The 21,226-nt window shown below is 41.2% G+C and overlaps 1 protein-coding gene across 2 annotated transcripts in view; it reads right to left on the reverse strand.

Annotated features, from left to right (window-relative positions):
- Positions 1-21,226, reverse strand: part of LOC119658469 (protein unc-13 homolog 4B) — a 114,274-nt gene that overhangs the window by 62,719 nt on the left and 30,329 nt on the right. Inside the window, exon 1 of one of the 2 annotated variants that reach the window (XM_038065889.1) lies at positions 11,532-12,225. The exons of the other annotated variant lie outside the window; for it this stretch is intronic. Within the exon in view, the coding sequence (XP_037921817.1) occupies positions 11,532-11,614 (83 nt within the window). The 5' untranslated portion in view covers positions 11,615-12,225. Of the gene's footprint in view, positions 1-11,531; positions 12,226-21,226 lie in introns of those variants that run through there. 2 annotated transcript variants of the gene reach the window in all.

Raw genomic sequence — 21,226 nt, forward strand, 5'->3', positions numbered from 1 at the left:
GAGAAACGACAATTTATAGCTAGGGAAAATGCTCTCGTCATTTATATGCATTTAGTACATGAGTCCTATGATGTCTTAGCGTTCAGTAAAATAACGTGAAAATGACAACTTCCAGTAGTTCTAGTAGGTTTGGTCAAGATAGTAGGATTCCTTTCGAACTTTTCAATAATGTGGTTAATGTTCCTGCCTTCCCCCCTAGAATGCATTGCGGGGATTTTCCAGTAAATTTTGTTATATACATTATATAATTATACATTATATAATACATGGAACTCCTCATGAAATCCACAGTTGGTGCCTCTGCAATGGACTCACGGTGAACTCTAGGAAGACTGAACTAGTTATGTTCCCTTTTCGACTGCAAGTTAACGTGGAAGCACCATATCCAGGAATCATATCAGGGTTTCCAGATTCGTCTTTCAAAAGACATACACTGTCGTAATAACCAAAAGGGAAAAATCGTGGGGGTGTTCTCGGGGAATCCGATTATGGAACTGGCCGGACCCGTCCGGAAAATGATGACCATATTCCAGGTGGAGATATATGCCATTTCATTGGCAGCAGGAGAATGCCTGTGACAAAAATGGAGGAGTCGCACCATTCGAATCTGTTCCGACAGTCAGGCAGCATTATTAGCACTAAACAGCAACGACATATCACCAGAGCGGCATTTTTGTTGCCCCGTAAGAAGTGGGACATAAAAACTCTAGTAGGGCTTTTAACGGGACACTGCTCCTTGAGCTACCATATGGAAAGGATTGGGGTGATGGTTTCGGCTATGTGCAGCCAATGTGAGGAGGAGACGGCCCTGCTATTTTCATGCAGCTGCCCGACCTCCTTAGATCTCAGACGAAGACCCCTTGGTAAGGTTTTCTTCAATGAAGAACCTACACACTCTCTGTCTCTGAAGAATCTACACACTCTCGGTCTCTGGAGAATGTTCTCAGATTCGTTAAAGCCTGTGAGCTGGGGCTCCCCCAGTAAACTAAACTAACTGACTATACCATTTAGCAGAGGTCAATAAATGGTTCCAAAGGGAATTCAAAAATATCGACAGATGAACTGCGTCCCCATAACTTTCACCAGCCGTTACCACTACTTCAATCGCGGCTCTCCAAACGATTTCTTAATTTAATTCAATTTGGTTTTTCTATTTAATACTATATAAAGCTATCGTTGGTGACACAAATGTTTACATATATGTATGTACATATTGCCTTTCTTTCCTTCCTTTATAGGCCAATATTTTTCGACAGTTGTTAATCCTGTATTATAAGGAAACTATCGTTTCTGAATAAATTTGAATCGGTACGAAAATCGAAAGATAATATACAAACATACTTTTGAGAGTAAAAAGCTTTTATCGGAATACAAAACCTTATTAAAAGCTCAACTTTTTCTATAAGCACTGACAACAAAATAATTGTTTACAATTTGATGGAGATGCATTCCAAACACACGATCTTATGTATATTAATTATTCCCAAATGAATACTTTCGTCATATGAAATATATCATTTATAGCTTGAGAAATAGTAGTGTTTCTAATTTTCCACGCTTGCTGTTTGGAATATTAAAATCTTATGGCGTCAAATTAGATACGTTTGCTATAGAATGCTACATCTCATCATAAAATGAAACTCAAACCAAAACAAACATCTTTTGCTGCTTAATTTTTCGAAGATAAATGCGTAATATAATGAGAAAATAAATCGCATAGAGACTCTATGACTGCAATAAAAAGCAACCATTGTCTTGCTTGAAATTTTATGAATAATGACGAAGGTGTTTTGAAGGTAGAGTGAGTTGGAAGATCTAAATTTCGTAATATAATTGGTAGAATCCAAATCAAATGCGTTATAGTGCATATAATACATACAAAAAATTCCCAGCAAAATGTGGCTGAATCAGTTGAGAATAATTTTCTAATTCAAATTAACACTTTGATTTAAATGCGGGGAAGAACACCAGCATTTTTAAATGGGAAGGCTAAATAAATTTAATTTTTAGGTCTAACACAGAAACCGTGCAAGTAATGGTGCAACGCTAAAGACGCACTTAGAATTTTAACACTACTGTTGTCAACAATAATGTGGCTTCCATTATCTTCTATTTTTAACCATTTCGATGACGCGCTTCTGCATATAAAATATATATACAATTCTTTCTAAAGAAATCTCAGTTTCAGGGAACTACAAATGGTAACTGGTTTAATCGGTACAATGCACTCCAGCGCGGGAATTACATTTTTGCTGACTTTCTCTGCTTATTTTTGCTTGATTTCCGAGACTGGATATGAAATTTAGAATATGGAATGCTATAGAGCCGTTAACTGTTGTTAAACAAGGTTTTGCATATTCAATATTGAGGATGCAATATTGTTTCTCATAATATAATATAATATGCCAGATGCATTCTTATATGTATAGTACTTATATTTTCATCTATCGAAATCCTCAATATAGAAGATGCTTGAAATAAATTTATACCTTAATGACACTGAAGTCTTGACTTGGCTTTGAAATTGAACGGTATTGCTTAAAAAATATGCCGTTTAAATGCCCATCAAAACTTTGTTTCCACCGGTCGAGGTTAAGTTATTTTTCTGCAATCATAAATCCACGGACGCGGCGCACAAAAAAAATTCTATGTATTCATTCATTCATACTCAATTTCTATCCATAATTTAATTTTTCGAGTGTTATCATGAGTATAAATCTATCATCTTTCATAAGCAAGGTAAAATAGTAAAATTGCTGGTGGAGCTTATTTTATTATTTTTTTTATTATTCTCTAGTTTGAAGTCCGAATTCAATATCCCCAATCTCAAATCAGTCCTTCTGTTTGAGATGTCTATAAATGAATAGAGGAGGCAACGAGGTTGACAATTCAAACTGATGTTGTTTTCCATTGAAAAAATAAAAGGAGCAGGAGGAGCAACTACACAAATGAATACGAATAATTCAGTTAGTCATGTCATTACGACTCGTAATATCCGCTGTTGTCACGGCAGGCATATCATCTCTACCATTAAGGTGCTTTGTGTCGACTCGATGGAGAAATTGATTTAATTATTTGCGGTTACTCATGGAGAAACACCGTGAAAAACAAGCTGGATGAAGTGGCGTTCCACAACTGGTGTTCTTTGTGATCGACGTATCAACGAACGTCTCAAGTCTAAAATTTACCGCAATGTCGTCCGTCCTGTCGCTCTCTATTGTTCTGAGTGTTGGCCGACTATAAAAGACAATGAACGGCGACTTGCGGTAATGGAGACGAAGATGTTGCGTTGGACTAGTTGCGTGACACAGATTGATCACATCCGAAATGAGGATATCCGCAATTGTTATGAGGTTGCACCGATCGTGGAAAAATTGCGAGAGAGGCGTATTCGATGATATGATCACATAATTCGCGCTAACGAGAATTCACTTGCTAGGATTAGTCTGAACATCGAAGTCGAAGGCGTCCAAAAGGCCGGCCGAAACAACAGTGGCTTGCTACGCTCGATGGGGATTTAAAAGCCTCGAGATTGCACCCAGCTCAGGCATTCGATAGAGCTAAATGGCGAAATCGATCAGGACGAGCCGACCCCGCTTGTGAACGGGACAAAAGCTGAAGAAAAAGAAGAAGAAGTATATTCTTCAACCGCCATACTTCCTTTTTTCGACATTTTCACCGAAAACCGATTAATCCAAAACCCTTCCTCAACTCAAATCGGATATCCTTAACCTTTTTGATATTTCAACATACCAATCCTGTGTACAGTTTCCTACATGCCCCCAAGTTTTTGCCTAAGTTAGGCCTGAACCGATTTTTCCATTTTTTGCTCCGCGAGTTTTTGTCTTTAATTGAGTAAAACTTGATATGCTCAAGATATTTTGTAGGAAGATCCGCAGTGGATGTTCCCGTGCAGCTCATCGAGCGAAGACACACAGCTGCCCAGCCCGGTGGATGGTGCTCCTTGTAACAATTGGCGTCATAAATACTTTTAATTCCGTCATATAAAAAGACATTCTAGGCACACTAAGTAATACTCTCCACTTGCCGAGTTACCTCTTACGGATATTGAGCGATTATCTAATGAATCGCTCCCTGCTCTATAAGGCACTACAGGAGAATGGAGGTTACGTCGGGGGTAGCACAGGGATCCATTCTACAGCCAGACCTCTAGAACGCTTCCTACGATAGTCTGCTAAGACTTGACATTCCATTAAAGTTACTCCTGGTCGGTTATGCAGCTGATGTTGTCACGTTTGTTGTCGAACGCATTATCAAGCAGGCATAATGCCGATTTGGCATATTGATCCGACGGGTAAGCGGATGGATGACTGCTTATGGTTTCAACCTTAACATACACTGAAAAAAATTGAAGTAATCTTCTGACTACAGAGAGAATCCCGATCTTATGTCCCATTATCGATTGGAGAGTCAATAATCGAGTCAAAACCGGCAGTTAGGTACCTTGGACTGGCGCTTGACTCAAAGATTAGCTTTCTCCAGTAAATCAAAGCAGCAGCGGACAAGGCTGCAGCTAGAGTTTCCGCCTTAAGTCGGCTAATGGCAAACATTGGGAGTCCTGCGTCTAACCGGCGATGACTTCTGATGAATACAACGCAGCTTGTTCTGTTCTATGGCGCAAAGGTAAAGGCTAACGCTCTTGGCCAGGAAGTATATAGTAACCGCCTTACGCAAGTATAGAGGCGGGGAACTTTGCGCATTACGTTCGGGTTTTTGTCGCAAAGAAGACAGAGCTCAATGGGTGGAAGGGCCGAGTGGCAAGGGGTTCCTTCCGTTGCTGAAAGGAATTCCCTGATTTGAAGGCTCCCCAAGACAGAAGAGCTTTGGGAGATTAACTGTCTGATGAGGTGCGTTTGGTTGATGGTCCGCCGGTGAGAATCCAACACTCTGGGCGTTAACATATTCACCTACCCCTCAAAAACAGATATTACATAACTTCCTGGCTTATTAAAGTTAACCACATAATTGTAAATGGCGTTCTACAATAGTGTGGGCAGTACCGTGGGATATCCACGGGGATGATATATGCCACGAGCCCATCATCGATATTGTATCAGAGCATATTACTTACTTTGCTACACATCTTACTTGAAGTTTCTTTAGAGGCTTTCTCTTTTCTTAGTTAATCTTATCTAGTGCCTTTTGGGCAATCCTTAATGGCTTAATGATGACTCGAGAGAAGATTAGGTAGTTCACTTTTCTGTCATTTTTCATTTTTACTGGAAAAAGCGCATAACCTCGTCATTGAGTCCCATTTTGGTCTTTGAAAGAAGTTTGCCGTCAATTTTGAATTTGTAGTTTTCCTACAGACTCCCTGTCTATGTTAGTTTGAACAAAATTGTGTGGTGGTCGCTGTGGGATTAACCCTCATCGAGTTTCAGAGTCTCATAGCTTTCCAAAAATTTCCTTTTCGCAAAGTTATCACATCGCTTTCATTGACCGGCATCACATATAATTCTGTAAAAGCTATCGTTGATCTGCGCTTCCTAATCATCAGCAATGACTTGGACGTTGGAGAGGAGGCAGCCAAAGAGTGTTCCCGAACTCATCAAAGCAGAATTTGAATGAAGGTAGCACAATATATGTCATTTATCTGAAAATTGCCTTACACAGTCTTGTATGGTTTGGTCGAAACACGCTCATGTTACTACTTCATCAGTCTAATCAGTGATCCACACATCATTACAAAGGTTCTATTTGGTTCACTTTTGAAGTGGTTGGGTAATGCAAGTTCTGAGCCGAATCATCTGCCGCACTAAACGCTGCCCAGGGCTCAGAGATGTTCTCGGAAAACTCGGTTAAGAGAGTGGCCTGGCCTTCTGGAAAAATAACAATCATATTCCAAGTCATAAGCGACATTTTATTGCCAGCAGAAGAATCTTCGCGATAAAAATCTGCTTTGAAGTCATGGCATCGTTATAAGCATTAAAAAGCAACAACATATTAACAAATTTGTTGTAAAGTTGCCACCAGTTACTGCCGAAACTGAGCTGAGTGAAGGAAACATTACTGACATTGGTGTCAGACTATTCGAACCTCGCTGGTAGTGAAGATGACAAAAGATTGGCTGGACAATCGGCAATCCACTGTAAAGTGTGCTCTGAAGGGTGAAATTGCAAGGATTCACGTATCCGAATTGAGAAATTTACATTCTTGCCTGCAGGCGAAAGTATTTATTATAGAACCGGAGTTCTCTAGGGCTGCGTTTTTATTGTCCTTTAAGAAGTGAGAACGCCGCAGGCGGGAGGCCATTTTAAAGGATGGGCCTTATAAAAGGCTTAATTGCTTGGAGCTGTGACGCTCGCCACCAAATTAAACTAACTTAATAGCGGCATTATAATAGAAATTGGAGATTTGTCATTACGCTTTTGTTTAGAATTCGTCGTTTTTATTTTGTTTTGTGTAAACATAAAACCTTATTAAAATCGGTTTAGGTCTGTCTGTCCGTCACACGTATTTTTCTCGGAGACGGTTATAGCGATTGACACCAAATTTGGTGGAAAGGTGGGAACTGTGAATCCTCACACATACAGTGAGTTCCATCCGTTAACGTTGAATTAAATATAGTCACGGGTCCGGATAGCTGAGTGGTTAGAGCACAAGGCTGTCGTACGGAAGGTTACGGTTCAAATCTCACTGGTAGCAGTGGGATTTGTATCGTGATTTGACGTCGGATACCGGTCGACTCAGCTGTGAAGGAGTCAAATCAGGGTAATAATCTCGGGCGAGCGCAAAGCTGACCATATTGCCTCCTACAGTGGACTACTCTAGTGTACCGTTACGGTCTTGAATGAAGTGCTCTAACATACCTCAAGGCCCTGATCCAATATGGATTGTTGCGCCAACGATTATTATTATTATTATAGTCATGTGGGGTATCTTGGTTTTGACTTTTGTTGCAAAGGTGGGGAGTGTTGGGGGTTGAAAGTGATCATTTCTTTAAGGGGGCCATTCTCAGAAACTACCAAACCGAAAAAAATTGAAAAAAATGAGGAGGCTGCCAATATGGTGCCTGGGCTCTGAAATACCTTCCATACCGATATCTGTTCAAATAAAGTTAATAATAGTATATTACTATATTTTTTTGTAATTGGCTGGAAGCCCCCCGCCCCCTTAAATTTATCCAAGAACCACGAAATTTTGCAGTGATGTAGGCTATAATGTAGAGCATGATCTTACCAGTTTGATGGAAAACGCACTATTACTAACAAATTTATAATACTTCAAAGTTGTTGCTTCTTTGAAAATTGAAGACTATGAATGTCAATATCACCCGAAATGGGGAAGGAAAGAGAGCTGGAAACTAGCAAAAGAGGAATGCTCAGAAGCTAGGCTAAGATGGGCAGTGGGAACCTTTCAACCAATGAAATCTCCCGGAGCAGATGGCATTTTCCCAGCACTTATCCAGAGAGGCCTAGGAATTATCTCTAAGAAGTTTCTTCTGAGGGTGGTAAGGGGGAGCATAGCACTGGGTTACATACCAAGGACATGGAGACGGGCAAAAGTGGTCTTTATTCCGAAGGCGGGTAAAAAGGATCCTTTTCACCCTAAATCTTTCAGACCAATCTGCCTAACATCGTTCGTACTCAAAACGGTGGAGAAGGTCATAGACAACTATATTAGAACTAACGTTCTAAAACGTAATCCCTTACATCACTGTCAACACGCTTACCGGGCAGGAAGGTCAACTGAAACTGCTCTGTATCAGCTGACAGAGGTACTACGGGACGCCATAGAAACAAAAGAAATTGCACTGTGCGCGTTTTTGGATATCGAAGGAGCATTCAACAACACATCGCACACAGAGATACAGGATGCCCTGAGCTGCAAAGGAGTGGGAAACACCCTGGCACTCTGGATGGGCAAAATGCTAGAAAGCAGACAAATAGAGGTACAAACAGGTACAAACTCTATTATCATGAACACCACTCAAGGCTGTCCACAGGGCGGAGTACTATCGCCGCTGATGTATGCTGTATGGTAGTGGATGAACTCCTGGACGTGTTAACTAATAATGGAATACAAGTCCAGGGCTACGCGGACGACATTGTTCTAATCTGTAGGGGCAAATATGAAGATACCCTATGTGATAGAATCCAAACTGGATTAAGGGTTACTAGTGCCTGGTGCAGGAAGGTGGGACTGCGGATCAACCCAACCAAAACCATAGTGCCATTCACTAGGAGGCGTAAGCTGGATCACCTGAAAGCCATAACATTACATGATATGGAGGTGAAACGAGAAACAGAGGTCAAATATTTGGGAATCACGCTAGACCAAAAATTACTCTGGAAGACACATGTCGGAAACACTTGTCGGAAAGCCACGAGGGCTTTGATGACTTGCAGATCCATAGCAGGAAAAAAATGGGGTTGCAGCCCGAAGATACTACTTTGGATATATACTGCAATAGTAAGACCAATGATTACCTATGGAGCGGTAATCTGGGCAGAAAGAACCCAACTCAGCACACAAGCCAGGGAATTACATAAGCTCCAAAGGCTGGCTTGCGTGTGTATCAGTGGAGCAATGAGGACATGCCCAACGGCATCCCTGGAGGTCCTTCTGGGATTAACCCTTCTCCATCTGCACATACAGATGCAGGCAAGGAGATCAATATTCAGGATGGCCGGTAGCATGAGTTAGGCGGGGAGCTGCCTAAATCGAAGGAAGATTGATATCCTTTCTAGGCGGTATCCCGAATTACTGATACCGAGGGACAACATGACAACGAGGTTTCACTTCGATAAGAAGTTTGAAACACGTTGGAGTAACAAGGCAAACTGGGAGAGCGTGGCTGCGACATACGGCTTAAACCAGCAACTGATTACTTGATACACTGACGGATCCCTCACAGCAGAGGGAGCGGGTGCCGGTGTCATTGGTCCAAGGAAAATGTACTTTGAGCCAATGGGCAGGTACACTAGCATATTCCAGGCGGAAATTTACGCCATAGACAAATGTGCCTCCTTTAATCTGCAAAGGAACTACATGAGGCAGAACATAGCTATTCTCACCGATAGCCAAGCAGCGATCAAGGCACTTAGGTCCAACCAGGTGAACTCTAAACTGGTATGGGAATGCCTTGAGAGACTGAATACACTCGGCTCGTCCAACAAGGTCTGGATACTTTGGGTTCCAGGCCATGCTGGGCTGGAAGGCAATGAGGCAGCGGACGAACTAGCCAAGAAGGGAGCAGGGATGCCTTTACACGGGCCAGAACCCTTCTGTGGAATCGGAAACGGTTTCATGGCTATGAATCTAAGAAACGAAGAGAAACGGTTGAGGGAACTATATTGGGCGGGCCTGCCAGGGATGGAGCAGTCCAGGGTGCTTATTGGGGGATACGAATCTATGCGCACAAAGGATTGCTTAAACCTCACCAAAAAGATCCTTCGAATCATAGTGGGAATTCTCACTGGTCATTGTTGGCTGAACTACCACCTAGGGAAGCTAGGGATATCTACGGACATTGCCTGCAGGTTCTGTGAGGAGGAGGACGAAACCTCTATGCACGTCCTGGGACAGTGTCCGGCACTTGTGCAAAGTAGGTCGATACATCTGGGAGAACACTTAATACCAGATGCAAAGCTGAAACTTCTGGAAGTGGGGAACATACTAAAGTTCCTAACGGTTACAGGCCTGCTTGAGATACTATGATCAACAGGTACACTATAACCAGTAAAAGGGGCACAATAGTTCTTCAAGGACGCGGTGCGACTTTCCCTTAACAGAATAATAATAATCACCCGAAAGTGGATACTCTCACATAATATACGCATATATTACGCGCTACCTACTGAGGAATACACAAAATCCTTCGAAGCGTCCAGCTTCCGGTTTCCCGACTTTTAATCTACCATGAAACTATTGTGAAACTTTCAAGTAGACCGTGAGAGAGGAACTCAGACTTTTTTCCATGGCCAGGTTTCTTTTAGAAGAAGCAATGCACGTTTGGCATGAACATAACATTCCAATAGATACACTAGTAAATTAATTCTTGATTAGTTTTTAAAAAAGTAAGCAATGATATATAAAACTCATTAACAAATATGTCCTTTGCCCTTTAGACGGTTGCTTACCATAGTCTCCCCGCAAATAAATATTGATAGAGTCCCCCGACATAATTACAATTATTGTAATTCTTATCAAATGTTCTTGAAGTTGAGGCAGCACAGAAATTATTATCAAAACAATTGCACTCAATAGACATTCGGTACACAATTATCTACGAAAACATTGCGCTGAACATGATAATAATTCAATAGACAATATGATGGCAGTTCTATCAATGTAGTGCTTAATCAATTGCACATGCTTTCAGGGCCGTTGAACATCTCTATTAGAACTGATTGCAGGGTTGTTAACTCATTTCCAGTATTAATTTCGTGGAGAACCTTCATCTGCCATTTCGTCGATATCTTTCATACATTGATTTACCAGACAGAGTTCTTAGATCTGCTCTGAATAATTTCAAGTTTCTCAACCAAAAAGAATGTGCCAATAAAGAGTATCTGACAAGCACCCATGTAGGCGAATGCATCATTGAGTTTTCTAATGAAACTTTCATATCGAAAAACCGTGCATTACGCGTACCTTGAAGCTAGTCATTGCGGTGAATTAATAAATCAGAATGCAAACTTTCTGCTGACTTATTCTGTGAGTAATATTGTTTTTAGATAATGATATTATGATTGCAATTTATATATATGTACATTTTGGTTATTAGCTTAGATTAGCAATGTATGTGTTATACATTACTAATCCAAGGGCTGAGTTATTTAAAATTCCTCAGGGTGTATGACTGTTTATAGGAAAAATTCGTTTTGAATCGGAGTTCATATGCTATGCTATTTAAAAATTAAGAAAAGTTAGAACAGAAAAATTTGTCAGATGTTTGCAAGAATTCAGCTCTGCATCTTACATATGAATCGTGACTTATACCCTTGCATCTCTCTATGATCTATTCTCTGTCCCACGAATACACTACATCATATTTCTGAGGAAATATTTTTCATAGCGATATCATTTTCTAAAGCCTTTCAGTCCGGATGTCTCCTTGACTTTACAAATTCATGCGAATTATCTTATTCGCCGCGGATATTTCCGGGTTAAATCTGGCTATGAAAAGTAAATGGCTCACAGTACAAGCAGCATGTGATACACAACCATGTGGTGTTCGTTGTTGCAGACAAGATGGCAAAACTCGTATGCAAATAGCATCCAACTGCAAATATGTACTTGGCAGGTACACTCCCAGATAAATATCTGGCTGGATGCAATAATTAAACAGAGAAATGAATCGAACACTCTAATTTCCAAAGTATGATCCAGAGCGGAGATGATGTCATATTTTATAATTACATCTCAAAGTTGATTTTTCATCAAACAAGTCCGTTGTGAACTAATTAATATCTAATTGGAAAATATCTTGTTTTATGCTGTGGAGGTGTACGAAAAATGATAAACAAATCTAGATGCAAAAACAAAAATAAAAGAAGAAAACTCACTGGCTCTCATGTTCTGTTGGCGGGTTAGCTTTCGCCTCCTTCATTTTGTCGTAGAATTCTTTCCACATAATTTCCTCATCCATTTTGCTAGTCTATATTTAAACTGCACGTCTCAAACACGACTGGGGTTTGTTTGGGAAATTGTCAATAGGAGTGCGATGGCACAGGATCAATAACAAATAGTCACGAGGAATACTGTACCGACTACTATTGAATTGTAGTTAATATGTGGGAGTAGAAGCAATCAGCCGGTACTATCAATTAGAGGTCACCACAGATTATCTACCTATCACAGCACCGAACTATCCACAATCACCGAAAAACTACAGAACCACCACCACAACTAGAATTTAATCGAGTCGGCGCACTTTCTCTCAGACTTCTTAGATTCAGACTAAAGGCGATTTAATATTTCCCACATCACCAGCCACTTCTCATTCGGCGAATTGCTAGACACTGGGCTAACTCCACACGCGAAACTGGGTTGGATGACGAATGCGGATAGATGAGGAGTCAATGCTGATGCCGAATCGCTAGAGTCAGCGCTGGAAGCCGGTTACGGAAATCTTCCAAAATACCTGCCTCAACAATCGCAAGCTTCATAATAATGGTTGGAAGGTGTTAGCTAGGCTTGAAAGTTAACTTTTTTCGCGATGGGCTGCAGTGAAACGTGGGTTTCGCCGGTTCCAGTTTCATGGGCCTCGAAACTTTAGTAGAGGAGACCGAAGAGCACTTAGCTGATTTGTTTGACAATTGAAGTTATGCGAAGTATAGAATGTTAGCACTAATTGATCGGAAACGGATGACGCAGCAGCGTTAGATACAATGAAGTGAAATATTCCACGTATATCGTGTGGAAGCTAAAAGATAAGTAGACAAGTAATTAATTTTTAACTATTCCAAAGTGTGGAAATTCTTATCGATATTTGTTCGCACCGCAGAAGGTAATGCATATAGTCCGAATACAGTAAAACATTTATGAGAAAATCTTTAAGAAATAATTTTTTAGGAATATTGTGAAAATCACTAAAGAGTGCAAAGAAGAAATTTTATGAAATAAATCATAGTTGCATCTTTTGTGTAAACACAGTGGAAATATGCAATCTATTGGCGAAATGGGGTCGTTATTTTCGCCTTGGTACAGCGCGTCAACCACACCTACATGTCATCGACCGCATTTAATCGAAATCAGCTCCCCCAGGATTTCACCAAATGCTTCAACTCCTTCCCTACTCTTCCGCGCTAAGTGCTCTTGGGGCGGTTCGATTTAACAGAATCTGTGGCATTGAAAGATCCATAAGACCGAGAGCTTGCGCCCTGATATCAACCGACATCAACCGATATCAACTGACATCACCGACGCAAGAGCTTGGGGATCTGGTGGTGTATGCAGAATCAAGTGGTTTCGAACTCTTAATAGGTTGCGATGCGAATGCTCAACATATTTGTTGGGGCAGTAGCAAATGCAATCCAAGAGGAGAGAAGCTATTTGATTTCATCACTTCAGCTGGTCTTATGTCTGCAAACGTAGGGTGCACCCCTACCTCCTTGAGACCGAGAAGAAGCGAAGTAATTGATCTAACAATCTGTACCTCAAAAGTGTTAGAGTTGATTACACACTGGCGAGTACTAGACGAGGTCTCATTGTCAGATCACCGATACTTAGAATTCAATCTGACTATTGCGAACGAATAGTCTGCAGTACAAAGATGGAACCCTAGGAAAACGGATTACACAAAGTTTAATGAAATTCTTGGCAATAAAGTACAGTTTCCTAGGCGACTTAGGACTCCTTTGGCGCTGGACGATGAATTAAAACCTCTGAACTGCACACTTTTAGAGTGCTATGAAGAGGCTTGTCCTATTTCCCGAGGCAAGAGCGGTAAAACGGTTCCTTGGTGGAAGCGGGAACTGCAAAAGCTCAGGAAATGAACCAGTCGACTTCTGAACTGTGCTTGCAAAAGTAATAAGAACGAAGACTGGTTTAATTTCAGGAACTCACAGCGTGAATATAAGAGGCTTATTAGGTGTTCGAAACGAGATGTTTTTAGAGCGTACTGTGAGGAACTGGAAGGCGAAAGAGAGACATCAAGGCTGTGCAGAGTCCTTAAAAGGGATGAGTCGGCCAAGTTGGACTCTCTGGAATCAGTACAAACCCTCCTGAAAGTACACCACCCGGGAGAACGGGTGAAAGAAGTGGCAGTGGGAGAGCTGACGGTTCTTGCAACCCCTTCAACACGCAAGTGCTGCAAGGGGAACTGGAACACTTCGAAAGCGGTTGTTACCCATGAAAAGGTGAAAGCTGCTATACTGTCCTTTGAATATTTCAAAGCACCTGGCATGGATGGCACCTATCCGGCGATGCTAAAGGACGTTATGGAGCACTTAGAGCAATTTCTAAGAAATATTTTTCAAGGATGTCTTGCTCTTGGTAAAAGGTTAAGGTAGTCTTCATACCGAAACCTGGGAAAGATGACTATTCTAATCAGAAAAGAACTTCAGGCAGATCAGCTTGACTTCATTCTTGCTGAAAGGTTTGGAGAGACTGGTGGAGCATCACATTCGTGGAAACGCACTTAGTAAAACCTACAACCCTTATCAGCGTGGAAAGTCCTGTGAGTCTGCTCTTCATTCTTTGGTCACAAAGATAGAGGATGCAACTTTGAATGGTGAGTACGCGATGGGGGTGTTAGTGGACATTGAAGGGACTTTCGACTGTGCGCCTTTTCAAAAACTTTGTGATGCCGCCAGAGTGCATGATGTTGATGATGCTTTAATTAAGTGGATTCATGCTATGCTAACGCAGAGATTGGTGTGTGCTGAAGTGAGTGTCGATCGCTACCTAATTGCAGAAGCAACGAAAGGCTGCCCCCAAGGAGGTGTGCTATCGCCACTTCTGTGGAGTTTTCTGATCGACTCACTACTTTGTGAACTGTAAAATTTGCCAATACACGCTCAAGCTTATGCTGACAACGTGGCTCTGCTTACTGTTGATTGGGATCTTGGAACGGTATGTCGGAATATACAACGTTGATTTGATAGACAGTTGGTGTTCAGACATGGTCTTTCAGTTAATCCAAATAAAACCACAATGGTATTATTCACAAAAAGGAGAAAACTGGATGGACTTTACCTCCCTGAGATGAGGGTTAGTGCCCTTCAACTCTCCGAAGAAGTGAAATATCTGGGTGTCACTCTAGATAAAAAATCTCTTTGGAACAAACATGTAGAGGTAAAGATGAAACGAGCTCGCACAGCGTGTGGGGTGTGCAGACGGACGTTTGCCTCGACATGGGGACTCAGGCCTCATATGGTAATTGTCATCATTAGGGCGATGCTCGTATATGCATCCGTAGTGTGGTGGGTAAAGATGAGACAAAAAGATATCACCGTAAACTAGCCGCACTACAAAGAACTGTGTGTCTGGGTATCAGTGCTGTCATGAGCACGACATTCGGCGCAGCTTTGAATGTTTTTCAGGCCGAAGTTTACGCGCAAACTGGGTGATTGACGAGCGGTTGGAGGGCAGGTGCATCGCAATCTGCAGTAATAGCCAAGCTGCATTGAGGGCGTTGAGTAGTCCTTTGATCACCTCGAAAATCGTTCAGGAATGCAGAAACCGTTTGAACTCTCTCTCTAGGTTCAATACGGTGGAATTACTCTGCGTGTACTCTAACACACTTCAAGGCCCTGATCCAACATGGACGCCAACGATTATTATTATTATATAAGATAAGGTGGGTCCGGATGGCTCAAGTGGTTAGAGCGCTGGGCTATCGTAGCGGAAGGTCGCGGTTCAAATCTCGCTGGGGGCAGAGGAATTTGTTATCGTGATTGGATGTCGGACACCAGTCGACTCAGCTGTGAATGAGTACCTGAGTCAAATCAGGGTAATAATCTCGGGCGAGCGCAATGCTGACCACATTGCCTCCCACAGTGTACTGTAGTGTACCGTTACGGTCTTGAATGAAGTGCTCTAACACACTTCAAGGCCTTGATCCAATATGGATTGTTGCGCCAACGATTATTATTATTATTAAGATAAAGTACTTTACGAGATGTAAGAAGTAGCGTCGTCATATATAATAAAGCAGCAGAGAAAAAAATTCATAAAAATTGTTTTTTTTTTACTGTAGTAAGTAGTAGTGTACTTAGGGAGAATTACTGCTGTGAAGCGATTTGTCGTTAAATATAGAAATGTATTATTTATATTCCACAAAAGCCAGCTGCGTAAGCGCAACTTATGCAAAACTGCAAAGGATCATATTCCCGTATAATATCGCCGCAAACCTCAAACAATATGATGCGTGGCCTCGTAGTATTTGCCCTGGTTGGAATTTTCCGGCCTATTTACATCGCCAATTGTCCTGTTACTATGTAGTAAGTACCTGTACTAGGGAGATAAATTAGTATCTGGTAATATGCTCTCATCAACCAGATGACGGAGAAGATGGTAGAGCGTTGTAGGACGTTGTTGGAATTTGTGCATCATGGGGTATTTGACCGGTGTCGTAGAATCGTTAAACTCCGCCATGCTATTAACATAGTATGCTGCTGCCAACCCCAGGTAAACGAGTAGCGTTTGAGGTACTATCCTCAGTAAAATAAAAGTAAAATGCTGAGATCAAGGAAGGAGGTAAATACAATATAAATAATCCCTATCTGGTCTCTCTTGGTGACAGGTCCCGCGACAGGCTGACCAAGATAATGCATCCAATGTCGTTAGAAACAAGATGATCGGATCGAGTAACACTCCTCGAAAAAAAGCTAGGGCGTCCACCTTAGTCGACGTGGCAGGACGGGCCCGGTCTTGACATGAAATGGGCAAGGGTTCTTCACGCATGAAGATGGCAAGAAACCCGATGGCCAAGTGCCAAAAGCTGCGACATAGAACGCGAACGCGGTAAAAATGGATATAAACTTCTCTATTTTTTGTAGCCCACATACTCAACAGAGAGAGGTGCCTTCTGCCAACTCCTCGGTGAAAACACTTTTGACGTGCATGCTGGCGACTATATAACCATTGATGGCGACCTTATTAGTCATGTGGATCAAAAAGGCAGACGGGTGCAGGTGCCATGGGGAAAGGGGTTTGCAGTGCGTAATAAGGGTGTCGAGCGTATACTCTATTTTGCGGACACTCATGACCTTGCACTTATGAATACATGGTTCATCAAACGATGGTCTACATTTTATAGCGGAAATAGTAAAACGCAAATCGATTATACGTATTCTCATAAGACCCCGACATTTTATCACCATCACTGATTGTAAAGCCATTCCCTATGAGACCATCGCACCTCAACATCGGCCATTGATTGCCGTTCTGCGAATTAAGCCGCCGACAAAACAGCGTGAGAAACGCACTAGCTCGCTGCGTATTAAATAGTGGTGATCTCGTGAGAAGAAATGATATCACTTATGCGATTATCAACCATTACGAATGTGGAAGAATCGTGGAACCAAATGAAAGACACGATTCACAAAGCGGCCTCTGCAACCCTTGGAGTTACCAAGTCAGGTAAGCGGTACATCAACCGAGATACTTGGCTTTGGAATGACGATGTTGAAATAAAAGTCCGTGAAAAGAAACGCCTTTATCACAAGTTTCTCGACGGTAAAACGCTCACCAATTGGTGGCCCATTACAGAAACCTTTATGTTAAACCGGATACTCGGAATGGCGAGAGAAACCTGCATCGACGAACGCACACAGGATATCGAACACTTGTGTTGCGTTAATGACAAGAACGGTACTTTGCTTACTAACCGTCGAGCCGCGATGGATATATGGCGAGAATATTTCGAGCAGATTTCAACTGAAGAATTTGTTTATCATCCACTTCGGCAACCATTGCCGACATTTGAAATCGGGGAAAGCAACAGGACCTGACGATATCGCATGTGAGCTCTGGAAAGCGACGAGCTGGGATCCAACACTGTGGCTCAGTGAATTCTTCAATCGGAATACCATCTTACTGGCAAGAAAGTACCAGAGTTCCAATATGGAATATATCAAAGCCGCTTCGTGTCTTTGTTGGTGTTCATCAAGGAAGCGCTCTCCCACCACCCCTCTTTTTTCTTGTTATGGACACTGTTACACGGGACATCGAACGTCCAGCGCCCTATACACTGCTTTATACAGTTGATGTTTTTCTAGCGTCTAATAGTGATAGATCTCGAGCGATTTGTTCAAAAATGGAATGATCGTCTCATGCAACACGGTTTCAGATTGAATCTGAATAAAACCGAGTTTTCGATGACCGATTCCCATGAAACGGGCACAATCACTGTCAGCAGCCGTGCCCTGTCCAGAACTGATAGATCCAAGTTTTTTGAGTCAATGTTATCAGCCAATGGAGAGCTGCGTTATGAAATTGCTTCATACCTTAACGCAACCTGGATAAAGTTGTGTTCCGCAATTGGTGTTCTTTATGATCGACGTATCAACGAACGTCTCTCTAAAATTTACCGCAATTTCGTCCGACGACTATAAAAGACAATGAACGGCGTCTTGCGGTAATAGAGGCGAAGATGTTGCATTGGACGAGCGGCGTGACACATTTTGATCACATCCGAAATGAGGATATCCGCGATTGATACGGGGTTGCACGATCGTAGAAAAACTGCGAGAGGGGCGTTTTCGATGGTATCCTCACGTAATTCGCGCTAACACAAATACACTAGCCAAGATTGGTGTGAACAGCGAAGTCGATGGTAAACGACCACAGAGCAGGCCGAAACAACGGTGGCTTGATACGTTGGATGGGAATTTAAAAGCCTCGAGATTGCATCCAGATCGGGCATTTGATAGAGCCAAATGCAAAACCGCTCACGACGAGGCGACCCCGCTTGTGAATGGGACAAAAGCTGAATAAAAAGAAGAAGTCGTAGAATCGTTAAGTTTCCGATAGTTCCTGCTAAAGTGGTACCCTCAGCTTGCTTGTGGACCCAGGTGTTAAGAAGTAGACCAAGAGTTGTGTGAGTAATGACGAAACTCCTCTTTCAATATCAGTTGGAAGATAGTTTTCGTTTCGGTTAATTTTTTCATAAGTAATTTGAAATGGTCAAGCAAATCAAATCCGACGATTAGTTACAGCGTATCTACAAGCACGAAAACTTAAAGCAATTTTTTGCACTAGGTACCGGTTGACACTCTGTTGTTAGCATATAGTTCGAATTTTGCAGATGATGATTAGTCTTCTGCTAGGCCTGGAGGTATGATTGGCTTTTCGATACCGCTCTCGATAAAGACCCTCAAACTGGAACTCTCATAATGACACTTTTCTTATTTTTCGAATCAGATGTTTGGTGTGCCTAAGAAAATTGATTTGGCTTGGCCCTTCAAGAGTTTCAGAGAGCTTAGGGCGAAGTTGGAGATAGTCGGGGGGAAAGTAGCATTCATTTTGCGAGATTTAAAGTTAAATAGAGTAGTAGGTACATTTTGAACAGCACTATAATGTTTCACGAGTTGAAGAAATTGTTTAAGCGAGACTGACTTAGTTACAAACTGTGGATGCTTCTATTTTTGTTAGAAGATTAGAATATAAACAAGTCGGGAAACTGGAAGCTCGGGGCTTCAGACTGAAAGGTTTTGTTTGCTTTTTCTGCGAGTATATTTAAGTGTAGAACTATCTCATTTGTACGTAGCCCGTTAAGACAACTTTGACAATTTTGAGCTACTGTAACTTTGTTGATGATTTTTATGATTTTGATCAAACTTGGAGATAACATGCTTATTATAGATGATACTACTACCGACTTTTATAACTCTGGGGTAAACTTAAGGGGAGTTTTAGTCAATTTTTCCAAAAATATAGTAATCTACTATTGTTAACTTAATTTGAACAGATATCGAGTATTTTGAGGCCTGGACACCATACAGAGGCAGCTTCATGATTTTTTTTCAGATTTTTCGGGTAGGTATTTTCTGAGAATGGGTCCATTAAAGAAATCAATATTTTCCACCTCTCCCACTTCCCGCCTTTCTAATGAATGTCAAAACTAAGACCGACATCAAAAAGTACTAATCAAGACCTTCCATTTGATACCCAACATGACTATATTCGGTGAAAAAAATTGTGTATGCTCCTTTTGCATGTATGGGAATCCCCCCCTAGTCTCAACGTAGAAGGATATCATTTACTGCATGTCTGGGCGTTCACCGTTTCCACTTGTTTACCAAAGTGCGTGTGACAGACAGACAGATAGACGGACAGACGGACAGACAGACAGACATTGAATCGATTTGAATAAGTTTTGCAAACGAAACCTTAAGAAGGCACTAGATATCTAAATCTAAATAATGACCTTTGATTGAATATTTATAGAGGATAACATTGAAGAATCGAAATTGAATTATATTTGTTTGAATGGTAGTTTGACTTTCGGTAGGTCAGGAACAGTGATTTCGCACAGATTGGGTTCCTGAGTCATATATATCGAAGGCTACCTGGACCCTTTCTTAAATTTTGAAAACTGAAGACTAGCAATATATAGTTATCAAGTACGGATATCTGCTTCGCTTTGCTTGGAGCTGCGCCTTCAAGACAAAAGATCAGCCATTATTTCAACTAACTTTTCTGCTACCCCTTGTTTTCATCAAGAATTTTAATTTCCATCCCCACGATAAACGATCATCCTCTGAGCATCTGCTCTTATATTAGGGCCTATCTTTCATGTACTGATTCTTTAACAACACCTTATTGGGCGAAAATTTAGTATTCTGTATACAGCTCAACGATGGAGGAGTACAACATAAGAATTCCGGCGGATGAGGTTAATGTTTATATAACCATAGAAGCCGCCGGATAATAAACGGGAGAGGTACAGTATTGGCTTAGACTAAGCGTAAACTTTTTAATTTATGACTCAGTAGAACATGTCAATTTGAAAATTATCAACCAAGGTTATAGGAATTACAAACAGAAACCAATATCTTCCAAATTCTCTGGATCTTAGAATAAAGAAAAAACTTTCAGTTCAAGGCGAAACTCCAATTACAACAGTGGGACGTTGCCATGTAAAAAATATTGACCCGAATATATAATATGTAAGTGCACAAGGACAGTTAGTATAAATAAAACGATACCAGAAAGCAGAAACTAAGACTCTTGACAGTGCATACGCATATAAACATTGTTCTGTAGAGAGGGTAGAGTATACTTTAATGAAGAAGGTTTTATTCGATGAGAACCTGATATTTGTTTTCATGATTGTGTGCACATGTCAATAGGGGATTTCCTTACATAATATTGAAATTGTTGGAAGATGACATTGAAATTGATTACATATTTATCCAGATGTTTGTTGATGTGTATTCCGCATGACCCATGAAGCCTGATCCGCTATATCTTGAATAAAAATTGAAGCTGCTATAAAGTAACTTTTTTAAGTTCACACTATATTCATGGAATTCATGGATCAATACATTCTATCACAACAAAAATAGATAGTAATATCGACGACATTTACGGCTCACGACAAATTTAGTAAGCAGGCTTACTTCCGTGTCCTTTCTTGTTCCCCAAGCAAAAAATGTTCACATGAAAACTGTAATCATTAGCTGCTCTTGGAATAATGTGGACTCTCATAAGTATGAAACAATGATTCTGAGGATACCTTTTGAAAAAAAAAACTTTTATATCTAGAATATATTTTTTCTTGCATATAACTGAATGATTGGGTTAGGTGTGG

Source organism: Hermetia illucens, chromosome 5 (assembly GCF_905115235.1).
Source record: "Hermetia illucens chromosome 5, iHerIll2.2.curated.20191125, whole genome shotgun sequence".
NCBI classification, from domain to species: domain Eukaryota; kingdom Metazoa; phylum Arthropoda; class Insecta; order Diptera; family Stratiomyidae; genus Hermetia; species Hermetia illucens.